The sequence below is a fragment of the Anabrus simplex genome, chromosome 11, assembly GCF_040414725.1.
Source record: "Anabrus simplex isolate iqAnaSimp1 chromosome 11, ASM4041472v1, whole genome shotgun sequence".
NCBI classification, from domain to species: domain Eukaryota; kingdom Metazoa; phylum Arthropoda; class Insecta; order Orthoptera; family Tettigoniidae; genus Anabrus; species Anabrus simplex.
Window position 1 is genome coordinate 132,767,419 of NC_090275.1, and position 14,587 is coordinate 132,782,005.

Genomic DNA, 14,587 nt, shown 5'->3' on the forward strand with positions numbered 1-14,587 from the left:
GTTTGCGGTTTACATGTTGAACAGAACAAAGACAATTTCATCCCCTACGCCCTAAGCAGTGTTCTCAATTTTGGCCATTTTTCTAACTTTTTCTGGTTCTGATTTAGCTTACCTTATCTTGGGTGATGACAAAGCTTATCGCATCCGGCACGGTCAAAGACTATGAGGTCGCTAATGGCACGGGTCGCATCCGGCACGGTCAAAGACTATGAGGTCGCTAGTGGCACGGTTATAGACTATGAGGTCGCTAGTGGCACGGTTATAGACTACGAGGTCGCTAGTGGCACGGTTATAGACTATGAGGTCGCTAGTGGCACGGTTATAGACTATGAGGTCGCATCCGTACGGTTACAGACTATGAGGTCGCTAGTGGCACGGTTATAGACTATGAGGTCGCTAGTGGCACGGTTATAGACTACGAGGTCGCTAGTGGCACGGTTATAGACTATGAGGTCGCTAGTGGCACGGTTATAGACTATGAGGTCGCATCCGTACGGTTACAGACTATGAGGTCGCTAGTGGCACGGTTATAGACTATGAGGTCGCTAGTGGCACGGTTATAGACTACGAGGTCGCTAGTGGCACGGTTATAGACTATGAGGTCGCTAGTGGCACGGTTATAGACTATGAGGTCGCTAGTGGCACGGTTATAGACTATGAGGTCGCTAGTGGCACGGTTATAGACTATGAGGTCGCTAGTGGCACGGTTATAGACTATGAGGTCGCTAGTGGCACGGTTATAGACTATGAGGTCGCATCCGTACGGTTACAGACTATGAGGTCGCTAGTGGCACGGTTATAGACTATGAGGTCGCTAGTGGCACGGTTATAGACTACGAGGTCGCTAGTGGCACGGTTATAGACTATGAGGTCGCTAGTGGCACGGTTATAGACTACGAGGTCGCTAGTGGCACGGTTATAGACTATGAGGTCGCTAGTGGCACGGTTATAGACTATGAGGTCGCTAGTGGCACGGTTATAGACTATGAGGTCGCTAGTGGCACGGTTATAGACTATGAGGTCGCTAGTGGCACGGTTATAGACTATGAGGTCGCATCCGTACGGTTACAGACTATGAGGTCGCTAGTGGCACGGTTATAGACTATGAGGTCGCTAGTGGCACGGTTATAGACTACGAGGTCGCTAGTGGCACGGTTATAGACTATGAGGTCGCTAGTGGCACGGTTATAGACTATGAGGTCGCTAGTGGCACGCCACCATACGCGCAGGGTTCTAACGCGCCGTATCAGCCACGAAAGTTGATATATCTGAGTGTCTCTGCCACTTATTCGAAACCTTATCTCGTTTTATTATTATCATTATTACAATAAATAAATCATCATCATCAATAGTAGTCTTGAGGAAATGAACGGATTGCAGTGTGAGCGGAGCTGTACTCCCAGTCTTAACATTAAAGGAGACAATACCTTTCTCAGTGTGACGCAATTAAGCTGTCCCACTTTCATCATCTGTTGCTTGTCTACCAAGTTACTGTACATTAGGTGACTGCGAGGTAGGGCCACATATTGGGAGATAGTGCGTTCAAATCCCACTGTCGGCAGCCCTGAAGATGCTTTTCTGTGGTTTCCCACCGTGAATTTCTGATTTCCTATATCTGCAACCAATTCCTGAGTGGTGATATGATTATGAATTGCACATTTTACACAAGTGCATTAAAACAAAGGGAGCAAAAGAACTGAGACTCTCCGACTGCAGTGAATCAATTAGTAACCGTTGTACCAACATATAGTACGTCTCCAGTGTCAATTGCAGTGAATATAAAAAAGCATTACAATGGGAGAAAGTCACAAGAAGCTCTAACCTAAACCTAACCCCATGGCAATACCGTTAAGAGCCTTGGCCTACCAAGCGACCGCTGTTCAGCCCGAAGGCCTGCACATTACGAGGTGTCGTGTGGTCAGCACGACGAATCCTCTCGGCGGTTATTCTTGGTTTTCTAGACCGGGCCGCTATCTCACCGTCAGATAGCTCCTCAACTCTTTTAATCACGTAGGCTCAGTGGACCTCGAACCAGCCCTCAGATTCAGGTAAAATTCCTGACCTTGTCGGGAATAGAACAAGGGGCCCCCGGGTAAGAGGCAGGCACGTTAATCTACACCACGAGACCGGCCACAAAGCGCTCACCTAACCGAAATGTACAGCTAAAAAAAGTAGGTAATGGCTAAACGCAAAATTTTGTAGCAAATGAGTCTTCAAAATAGCTAGAACTAGCTATAAAATGGCTAAAGTGGACTTGTGATACAAATTCTTATAATTTTATTAATTACCACCTATTCAATACAATAAAACTTACATATTTATTAAGATGTTGATATGGTACATGTTTCGCTCCTTTTTCGTGAGCATCATCAGCCAACTATTATTTACTTAAGGTTATATAAGATCATGAAACAATTCTTTTGGATTAACATATGCCTATAAAACTGATTGACAAATCTTATAATATTTTACAAGTCATATAACAATAAAATTATGTCTTTAAGTTAAAACATGTTTGTCTAGAATCTATCTAACATTTTATTGATGAATCTCATCTGGTGAACATCCTTTAAAATTATTTTAAAAAATAAAACACTTTTGAGATCTGGCTAATTGTATTGATTCAATGTTGCTTAACTTGTATGATTGTCGTTAAAACTTCGTTAACTATATTGACAATTTTCTGCAGTTGAGAATTGTTTATGTTATGGACATTTGACTTGTTCTCGTTGAGTGAGTCATAAAATCAAGGAGTGCAAACAGAACAACAAGTAGTTCTCAAGAGGCTAGGAGTAACACTAAACAATTACGCAACAGAAAGAAAACTATACCAACAAGCCATTTTGGAACATACGAGAACATTTTAAATCCTATATCACACCAGAAAGTGTTTGTTCACGAACAATATTATCCTATTGACAATATAAAATTAATGCCAATACATTTGTATAAATGTTACTCCAGCAACGAGAACAAGTCAAATGTCCATAACATAGACAATTCTCAACTGCAGAAAATTGTCAATATAGTTTACGAAGTTTTAACGACAATCATACAAGTTAAGCAACATTGAATCAATACAATTAGCCAGATCTCAAAAGTGTTTTATTTTTTAAAATAATTTTAAAGGATGTTCACCAGATGAGTTTCGCCAATAAAATGTTAGACTTAGATAGATTTTAGACAAATATGTTTTAACTTAAAGATATAATTGTATTGTTATATGACTTGTAAAATATTATAAGATTTGTCAATCAATTTTATAGGCATATGTTAATCCAAAAGAATTGTTTCATGATCTTATATAACCTTAAGTAAATAATAGTTGGCTGATGATGCTCACGAAAAAGGAGCGAAACATGTACCATATCAACATCTTAATAAATATGTAAGTTTTATTTATTGAATAGGTGGTAATTAACAAAATTATAAGAATTTGTATCACAAGTAGATCTTCAATACGGACAAAGAAAATGAAATTTATAACCTGCAGTAAAGTGGACTTGCCACCAATAATGACAGCAGCACACGACCATCTCACAGGATAAAACTGTTCACAGCTCCACAACCGAATGATCATCTAGTTCCGGAAGACCACTGCTATTTATATCTTATGAGGATCCAAATATAAACAGTCCTAATGAAAACAGCATGGTGTGTGGATAAGTCCATGCACGTCAGAGGAAGGCGTGTAAACACAGGGAACGTGCAGCCGGAGGGAAGGGAGGGGAAGTGGGGATGCTCCACTCGTCTCTTACGCTGCCACCCCACTCACGACATTGTAAATGGAATGAAACGAAGGAGAAAATACGCCCAACAGTTTGAACTCTGTTCAGGATGTCTGGTCATCGCGAACGACCAGGTACAAGTTCATCTTCTCTTTCTACGGGATTCGCATACTGTAGTAGGCAATTTGTGCAGAGACCGGGCACGTTGGCCGAACGGTTAGAGGCGCGCGCCTGTGAGTTTGTATCCGGGAGATAGTGGGTTCGAATTCCACTGTCGTCAGCCCTGAAGATGGTATTCCGTGGTTTCCCATTTTCACATCAGGCAAAGGGCTGTACTTTAATTAAGGCCACGGCCGCTTGCTTCCAACTCCTAGGCCTTTCCTATCCCATCGTCGCCATAAGACGTATCTGTGTCGGTGCGACGTAAAGCCTCTGTCTCCCTTCTCCTGGCCGCGCGCCCGGAAGTAAGCTCATTTTCTCCGCCAATCCGATTGCACACATCCCTGACAGGGTGTCCGGCTTGAATGTTTAATATCTTGAGAAATAATAGAGAGAGTCATTGGTGGTTTGGTTCTACAAGTAGAGAAACTCAAAATGCTTGTTTTTACATATCTAATACACCTCGATATGTTTGTTGCACTGGGATAGCTGCCCCATGTGCGGCTGGACTGAGTGACGATGTCGCCCACGTTCACATCAATCAGGAAATACTCGTGCTAATGACGCTGTGCATGCTGTATGCCATTCACTCAGATGTTGACAGGACACCGTTCGAGTGCATTCACGCGTTGTCAGAATCAGGCGAAAGAGTCCGGAAACTACACCCACCGAACGAAAAGTCATCATGCGCCTTTACAACAACACATGGTCACTCAAAAGGATCGCAGAAGCAGTAGGGAGGCCTAAGTCAACCGTGCAGTCGATCATCGACCGGTTTTCCCGGACAAAACAAGCCTAGAACTGGACGTTCCAGGGCCCTGACCCAGGCAGACAGACAGTCATCAAATGGACTTCCACGGGCGTCGGGGACGTAAGAAGTTCTATGTGAGCAAGGTGAACGCTTTGCCACGGAGCACCGAAACACATGTCTGGACTGTCACACGGGAGCCTCCAACACCGAGCTACAACAGGGGAACCTGAAACATAGGGGTGTATGAGCGCTAAGGGAGAGGGAAATCTCCAATTCAATGAAGGCAAGATGGACCATCGAATGTACATCAATATTTTGAAGCAAAATTTACTGGCCGGCGTTGATAAAATGATTATTTTTTTCAACAGGACAATGATCCGAAATACAAAGCTAGAGATACCCAGCTCTGGTTGTTGTACAACACCCCCAAACGCTAGGAAACCCCTCCCCAGTCCCCTGACCTAAACCCAATTGAACATTTATGACACTACCTTGCAACAAAAATTAGGTCTAGACGCATTTCAAACAAGAGAGATTTACAAAATTGTCTCAGGGAGGAATGGGAGGAATTACCTCCTTCCTCCTGTGCTAATTTAGTAAAATCAATGCCCAATCGCATCCACGCTGTCATAGCCGCCAAAGGCAATCCCACAAAATATTGATTTCCACGGTGTGATGGAGAAATGTACAGAAGACAGGGGTCGTACGAATACCTTTTGTTGGTGCTAAAAGAGATATTATTTGTTTCTCACTTTTTACAAGTTAATGACAATGTTTTGTCTTCATATTGTTTATGGAATGAACAAAGGTATTTAATACTACATGAATTATATTTTCAATCCATAAAACTACCTGAATGTATGAAAAAAATCATTATTTTCTAAAATATGCGGGGTCGTACGAATACTTTTTACTCTCACTGGACGTGGACAAGGTGGGAGGGCAATGTGTTGTTTGTACATGCCGCCAGACTGCGCGGTCTATGATCTGAAACAACTTATCGCTGAAATAAATGGCGTATGGCGAGGACATGATTGACCTACGCGTCGTGATGAAGATGAAGACGACACATACACCCAGCCCCTGTACCAGAGAAATTAACCAATGATGGTTAAAATTCCCGACCCCAGTTCAAAACACCTGCCGAGTCCCCAGACCTGAATCCCATTGAACATTTGTGATTTCACTTGAAGAAACGGATTCGTTCTATGCACATACAACCTAAAGGTCAATTAAAGGAAATTGTGGCAGAGAAATGGGAAGAAATTCACCCCACTGTCGGTAAAAGGCTAGTAAATTCTATGCGGAGACGTTGTAAGGCCAGAGGTTATGCCACTAGAAGTAAAGTTCACCAACATGTTTCTTTAGTTGTTTGCTGTACAAATAAGAATGTTGCATTTCTTGTTTTACAAGTTGCTTTACGTCGCACAGACACAGACAGGTCTTATGGCGACGATGGGATGGGAAAGGCCTAGGAATGGTCGTGGCCGCCCCAGCATTTGCCTGGTGTGAAAATGGGAAACCACAGAACACCATCTTCAGGGCTGCCGACTACGTCCCGGGTGCAAGCTCACCGCACGGCCAACTCGCCCGGTGCCAATATGCATTGTTTTGTATATTAAAGGTGTTGTCCTAGTTCTTAAATACCTGTGCAATCAGAACAGGACGAAAAGGCCAAAAAATAATGTAGGAGTACGAGCTGCGTGCGACTGCCTGTTATTGTGTGCTGTGTGAGTTGCGTACAGCACAAACACCCAGTCCCCGAGACATTGGAATTAACCAATGAAGGTTAAAATCCCCGACCCGGTCGGGAATCGAACCCGGGACCCTCTGAACCGAAAGCGACTACGCTGATGGTGGTCGTGGTGGTGATTATTGTTTTAAGAGGAAGTACAACCAGGCAACCATCCTCTATATAACACTAATCAGAGAGAGAAATAGAAGGGGTGGATTAATTCGAAAAATGAAGATATCGGCCAAAGGAAGATAAGGGCGACGAAGGGCGTGAAAATGAAAGACTCCCTAGGCCTCAGGAGCCTAATACCGTCGGGGTCGGAAAAGAACAAGAGTTGACCAAGAGAGGTAGGATAGGATAGATGAAAGTGAGGAGCCTGCCACAAGTAAGTGGAAGCAGTGCCTGGACTCAGCTGAGGGACCCGTAGTCGCCAACACACGCTCCAAAGTTCAGAGCCCCTGCGGCAGGGGATACTCTACCGCCCCCACCCACAGGGGGAGCCAACGAGTCGGACATAATTAAGTCTGATAAAGTATTAAACGGAAGGAACAGAGAATTGTTTTCTTGAGCGACTACAGCCTTTTCGACTGTGAAATGCGAAACTGAAGAGCCCGCTGCCCAAACTGAAATTTACACCAAGTTTACCGTGACATGCGTCACACTGGACGTCCACAGCGTTTGCCAAATTCAACAGAATTTTCCAGGCAAACCGATTTTCTAAGGATTTGTTCTTGAGATTTTTTATTATATTAAATTCATTGCTCTCATTATTACATTTTTAGAAGAATCGTAGAGAGGAAAATTGCTCCTTGCATAGTTAGAAATGCATGGAAGAACTTTTTCTCATTATCCATGGAACTTGAATGTGCCACTACCAAACGGCCAGGGGATTCCTCCGATTGCGCGGACAACAGAATCCCGCGCCTTTCCCATTTTCTCCCGTTTTCCAAATGTTTTACAAGTAAAATAATATTTTTAAAAATATGTGTAATTTGATTTTACGACATTTTGACAGGTTTGTGTTGAGAAGAACGAACAAATAAGTTTTCTCTTTACTTGGGAGACTTTTTAAAGATAGAGCATCATCAGACCAATTCTTAATTTAATAGTTTCTAAAGCTGTTAGGTGAAGCCCACCTGGTAGAGCTTGATGATGTGGGGGTGGTCCAGCAGCTTCATGATCTCGACCTCTCGGTACACCTTGTGGAGGTTGACCGCATCCAGCTGCGACTTGTCGATGATCTTGATCGCCACCTGCAACAACACATCACCATGAGGTATAACACTAATCAGAGAAAAAAATAGAAGGGGTCCAACACTTCGAAAAATGAAGGTAAGACAAGGGCCGCCAAGGTCATCCTAGGCCTCGCCGTCGGAGTCGGATAAGAACAAGAGTTGACAGTTGTTCTTCGTACGGAGCAGGTGGCTGCGCCCAACATGCTTTCCCGTGCTCACTCCAGGCTAGTGGTCACCACGTGTACCCAGCTGCGTGCTCGATCGATAAACCAAACTGAGTCACGTGATAAAGCACGTCACTACTGACGTCATGCACCTGGTGTGCTCAGGCTCTCCGTGCGTCAAACTTGACTACAGGCTGTTTCTCAAGTCACTCACTGGAGCTGTCTCCTCATTATGATGCCCTTCGCGTAACGCCAGGCAGATTTACTGAACTCCAGAACTGAATCACACAGGAACTCTTGGCTCATGCAGGCCGCAACATCCCTGAATGAAATATTCCACACGTCAGACAGAAACTTCCTGGTATTTAGCAACTCAATGTCATTTCAAATATACACAGACTACACTTTTCTGTTTTCATCTTCTCTTCTCCCGTAAATATACCGGATATTGGATTTTATCCTATGAATAGCGGTAATTGTTACCATCATCTGTAATTGGAGAAGTATTGATTCTCTGGTAAACTAACTTTACAAGAAAGAAGCTGCCGATACACTGTACCTATAGGAAAACCTTTGACGTCCAGGAAAGAAAACAAATCAACTAGAAACGTCTTCCGTATCTTTAGTCACAGAATATTTGTGGTAAGTCTGGAGAGACTTCCAAGAATGAAGTGAAGGTATCAGCAACTGTAATGAGATACCTCGCACCGCCCTAGGAAGAAGGCGGTGGTAATTCTGAAGACTTGTTATATTCACCCCGCACAACACTAGTTCTGTAGTACTGTTCTTTCAACCATCCATTTTCTTGATATTTTACACGTCCCAGTCAGTCTCAATGTTTAACTGAAAAATCACAATTGAATGTTTCACAAAACATTTTCAAAGTGGTTTGGTACTCCTGATTGCCTCTTGGTTTTTCACATGGCGTCTTCCTCGAAATAGACTATACGACATACAATTTGAACAACAGCAATCAACTTTAACGAAATAAATGTTCAAGAAAAGCAAACAAGGCATGACACATTCATAACCTATCTCGTCATTATTTTACCAACTGCGGCGAGTCTCCAATGCAGGAAACCTCTTAATTTCATGTTCAGGAGGAGAAATGGAGAATTTACGAAGAGTGTTTCAATTTCTTCAAATTCCTAATAATCCTACCGGTTTCGTAGTAGCGCAGTACATATCGAAAAAAAAATGTATAAACAATGTCGGTTTTATTGGCTTAATTTGATTTACCAAGACCTAATAAGTGCATACAAAATTAATGACGACAGTTCACTCATTAATGGCTATTCAAGAAGTAACTTATCCAATCCTCGTAAAGAAAACAGGCGACCCTTCCGTAATCCTGACTGACACCCGTCTCTTCTCTGACTCTCGTCAGTAATGTTGCCTCGACTCCACACAGTACTTATCGCTAACTGCTCTAACAATCCCCTGACACTGGTCAGTTGGCTCGCCTCCACACAAGACATATCGCTAACTGCTCTAAGAGTTCCCTGACACTGGTCAGTTGGCTCGCCTCCACACAGTACTTATCGCTAACTGCTCTAACAATCCCCTGACACTGGTCAGTTGGCTCGCCTCCACACAAGACATATCGCTAACTGCTCTAACAATCCCCTGACACTGGTCAGTTGGCTCGACTCCACACAAGACATATCGCTAACTGCTCTAACAATCCCCTGACACTGGTCAGTTGGCTCGCCTCCACACAAGACATATCGCTAACTGCTCTAACAGTTCCCTGACACTCGTCAGTTGGCTCGCCTCCACACAGTACTTATCGCTAACTGCTCTAACAGTTCCCTGACACTGGTCAGTTGGCTCGCCTCCACACAAGACCTATCGCTAACTGCTCTAACAGTTCCCTGACACTGGTCAGTTGGCTCGCCTCCACACAAGACATATCGCTAACAGCTCTAACAATTCCCTGACACTGGTCAGTTGGCTCGCCTCCACACAAGACCTATCGCTAACTGCTCTAACAATCCCCTGACACTGGTCAGTTGGCTCGCCTCCACACAAGACCTATCGCTAACTGCTCTAACAATCCCCTGACACTGGTCAATTGGCTCGCCTCCACACAAGACCTATCGCTAACTGCTCTAACAATTACCTGACACTGGTCAGTTGGCTCGCCTCCACACAAGACCTATCGCTAACTGCTCTAACAATCCCCTGACACTGGTCAGTTGGCTCGCCTCCACACAAGACCTATCGCTAACTGCTCTAACAATCCCCTGACACTGGTCAATTGGCTCGCCTCCACACAAGACCTATCGCTAACAGCTCTAACAGTTCCTTGACACTGGTCAGTTGGCTCGACTCCACACAAGACATATCGCTAACTGCTCTAACAATCCCCTGACACTGGTCAGTTGGCTCGCCTCCACACAAGACATATCGCTAACTGCTCTAACAGTTCCCTGACACTGGTCAGTTGGCTCGACTCCACACAAGACATATCGCTAACTGCTCTAACACTTCCCTGACACTGGTCAATTGGCTCGACTCCACACAAGACATATCGCTAACTGCTCTAACAGTTCCCTGACACTGGTCAGTTGGCTCGACTCCACACAAGACATATCGCTAACTGCTCTAACACTTCCCTGACACTGGTCAATTGGCTCGACTCCACACAAGACATATCGCTAACAGCTCTAACAATTCCCTGACACTGGTCAGTTGGCTCGCCATCACACAAGACATATCGCTAACTGCTCTAACAGTTCCCTGACACTGGTCAGTTGGCTCGCCATCACACAAGACCTATCGCTAACTGCTCTAACAGTTCCCTGACACTGGTCAGTTGGCTCGCCTCCACACAAGACCTATCGCTAACTGCTCTAACAGTTCCCTGACACTGGTCAATTGGCTCGCCTCCACACAAGACATATCGCTAACTGCTCTAACAGTTCCCTGACACTGGTCAGTTGGCTCGCCTCCACACAAGACATATCGCTAACTGCTCTAACAGTTCCCTGACACTGGTCAATTGGCTCGCCTCCACACAAGACATATCGCTAACTGCTCTAACAATTCCCTGACACTGGTCAATTGGCTCGCCTCCACACAAGACATATCGCTAACTGCTCTAACAGTTCCCTGACACTGGTCAGTTGGCTCGCCTCCACACAAGACATATCGCTAACTGCTCTAACAGTTCCCTGACACTGGTCAGTTGGCTCGCCTCCACACAAGACCTATCGCTAACTGCTCTAACAGTTCCCTGACACTGGTCAGTTGGCTCGCCTCCACACAAGACATATCGCTAACTGCTCTAACAGTTCCCTGACACTGGTCAGTTGGCTCGCCTCCACACAAGACATATCGCTAACTGCTCTAACAGTTTCCTGACACTGGTCAGTTGGCTCGCCTCCACACAAGACATATCGCTAACTGCTTTAACAATCCCCTGACACTGGTCAGTTGGCTCGCCTCCACACAGTACTTATCGCTTACTGCTCTAACAATCCCCTGACACTGGTCAGTTGGCTCGCCTCCACACAAGACATATCGCTAACTGCTCTAACAGTTCCCTGACACTGGTCAGTTGGCTCGCCTCCACACAAGACATATCGCTGACTGCTCTAACAGTTCCCTGACACTGGTCAATTGGCTCGACTCCACACAAGACCTATCGCTAACTGCTCTAACAGTTCCCTGACGCTGGTCAGTTGGCTCGCCTCCACACAGTACTTATCGCTTACTGCTCTAACAATCCCCTGACACTGGTCAGTTGGCTCGCCTCCACACAAGACATATCGCTAACTGCTCTAACAGTTCCCTGACACTGGTCAGTTGGCTCGCCTCCACACAAGACATATCGGTAACTGCTGTAACAATTCCCTGACACTGGTCAATTGGCTCGACTCCACACAAGACCTATCGCTAACTGCTCTAACAATTCCCTGACACTGGTCAGTTGGCTCGGCTCCACAAAAGACATATCGGTAACTGCTCTAACAATTCCCTGACACTGGTCAGTTGGCTCGACTCCACACAAGACATATCGCTAACAGCTCTAACAACTCCCTGACACTGGTCAGTTGGCTCGCCTCCACACAAGACATATCGCTAACTGCTCTAACAGTTTCCTGACACTGGTCAGTTGGCTCGCCTCCACACAAGACATATCGCTAACTGCTCTAACAGTTCCCTGACAGTGGTCAATTGGCTCGACTCCACACAGTACTTATTGCTGACTGCTCTAACAGTTCCCTGACACTGGTCAATTGGCACGCCTCCACACAAGACATATCGCTAACTGCTCTAACAATACCCTGACACTGGTCAGTTGGCTCGCCTCCACACAAGACATATCGCTAACTGCTCTAACAGTTCCCTGACACTGGTCAGTTGGCTCGCCTCCACACAAGACATATCGCTAACTGCTCTAACAGTTCCCTGACACTGGTCAGTTGGCTCGCCTCCACACAAGACATATCGCTAACTGCTCTAACAATCCCCTGACACTGGTCAGTTGGCTCGCCATCACACATGACATATCGGTAACTGCTGTAACAATTCCCTGACACTGGTCAATTGGCTCGCCTCCACACAGTACTTATCGCTAACTGTTCTAACAGTTCCCTGACACTGGTCAGTTGGCTCGACTCCACACAAGACATATCGCTAACTGCTCTAACAGTTCCCCGACACTGGTCAATTGGCTCGCCTCCACACAAGACATATCGCTAACTGCTCTAACAGTTCCCTGACACTGGTCAGTTGGCTCGCCTCCACACAAGACATATCGCTAACTGCTCTAACAGTTCCCTGACACTGGTCAGTTGGCTCGACTCCACACAAGACATATCGCTAACTGCTCTAACAGTTCCCCGACACTGGTCAATTGGCTCGCCTCCACACAAGACATATCGCTAACTGCTCTAACAGTTCCCCGCACTGGTCAGTTGGCTCGGCTCCACACAAGACATATCGCTAACTGCTCTAACAGTTCCCTGACACTGGTCAGTTGGCTCGCCATCACACAAGACATATCGGTAACTGCTCTAACAGTTCCCTGACACTGGTCAGTTGGCTCGCCTCCACACAAGACATATCGCTAACTGCTCTAACAATTCCCTGACACTGGTCAATTGGCTCGCCTCCACACAAGACCTATCGCTAACTGCTCTAACAGTTCCCTGACACTGGTCAGTTGGCTCGCCTCCACACAAGACATATCGGTAACTGCTCTAACAGTTCCCTGACACTGGTCAGTTGGCTCGCCTCCACACAAGACCTATCGCTAACTGCTCTAAGAGTTCCCTGACACTGGTCAGTTGGCTCGCCTCCACACAAGACATATCGCTAACTGCTCTAACAGTTCCCTGACACTCGTCAGTTGGCTCGACTCCACACAAGACCTATCGCTAACAGCTCTAACAATTCCCTGACACTGGTCAGTTGGCTCGCCTCCACACAAGACCTATCGCTAACTGCTCTAACAGTTCCCTGACACTCGTCAGTTGGCTCGACTCCACACAAGACCTATCGCTAACAACTCTAACAATTCCCTGACACTGGTCAGTTGGCTCGCCTCCACACAAGACCTATCGCTAACTGCTCTAACAATTCCCTGACACTGGTCAGTTGGCTCGCCTCCACACAAGACCTATCGCTAACAGCTCTAACAGTTCCCTGACACTGGTCAGTTGGCTCGCCTCCACACAAGACCTATCGCTAACTGCTCTAACAGTTCCCTGACACTGGTCAGTTGGCTCGCCTCCACACAAGACCTATCGCTAACAGCTCTAACAGTTCCCTGACACTGTTCAGTTGGCTCGACTCCACACAAGACATATCGCTAACTGCTCTAACAGTTCCCTGACACTGGTCAGTTGGCCCGCCTCCACACAAGACATATCGCTAACAGCTCTAACAGTTCCCTGACACTGGTCAGTTGGCTCGCCTCCACACAAGACCTATCGCTAACTGCTCTAACAGTTCCCTGACACTGGTCAGTTGGCTCGCCTCCACACAAGACATATCGCTAACTGCTCTAACAGTTCCCTGACACTGGTCAGTTGGCTCGCCTCCACACAAGACCTATCGCTAACTGCTGTAACAATTCCCTGACACTGGTCAATTGGCTCGCCATCACACAAGACCTATCGCTAACTGCTCTAACAGTTCCCTGACACTGGTCAGTTGGCTCGCCTCCACACAAGACATATCGCTAACTGCTCTAACAGTTCCCTGACACTGGTCAGTTGGCTCGACTCTACACAAGACATATCGCTAACTGCTCTAACAATCCCCTGACACTGGTCAGTTGGCTCGCCTCCACACAAGACCTATCGCTAACTGCTCTAACAGTTCCCTGACACTGGTCAGTTGGCTCGCCATCACACAAGACATATCGCTAACTGCTCTAACAGTTCCCTGACACTGGTCAGTTGGCTCGCCTCCACACAAGACCTATCGCTAACTGCTCTAACAGTTCCCTGACACTGGTCAGTTGGCTCGCCTCCACACAAGACCTATCGCTAACTGCTCTAACAGTTCCCTGACACTGGTCAGTTGGCTCGCCTCCACACAAGACCTATCGCTAACTGCTGTAACAATCCCCTGACACTGGTCAGTTGGCTCGCCATCACACAAGACCTATCGCTAACTGCACTAACAGTTCCCTGACACTGGTCAGTTGGCTCGCCTCCACACAAGCCCTATCGCTAACTGCTCTAACAGTTCCTTGACACTGGTCAGTTGGCTCGCCTCCACACAAGACCTATCGCTAACTGCTCTAACAGTTCCCTGACACTGGTCAGTTGGCTCGCCTCCACACAAGACCTATCGCT

General features: G+C 46.1%; 1 protein-coding gene across 3 annotated transcripts in view; it reads right to left on the minus strand.

Moving 5' to 3' along the window:
* Nucleotides 1-14,587, minus strand: part of LOC136883239 (serine/threonine-protein kinase SIK2) — a 566,180-nt gene that overhangs the window by 393,881 nt on the left and 157,712 nt on the right. For all 3 annotated transcript variants that reach the window (XM_067155444.2, XM_067155442.2, XM_067155443.2), the window contains exon 2: nt 7,510-7,626. In XM_067155444.2, the coding sequence (XP_067011545.1) occupies nt 7,510-7,626 (117 nt within the window). The remainder of the gene's footprint in view (nt 1-7,509; nt 7,627-14,587) is intronic.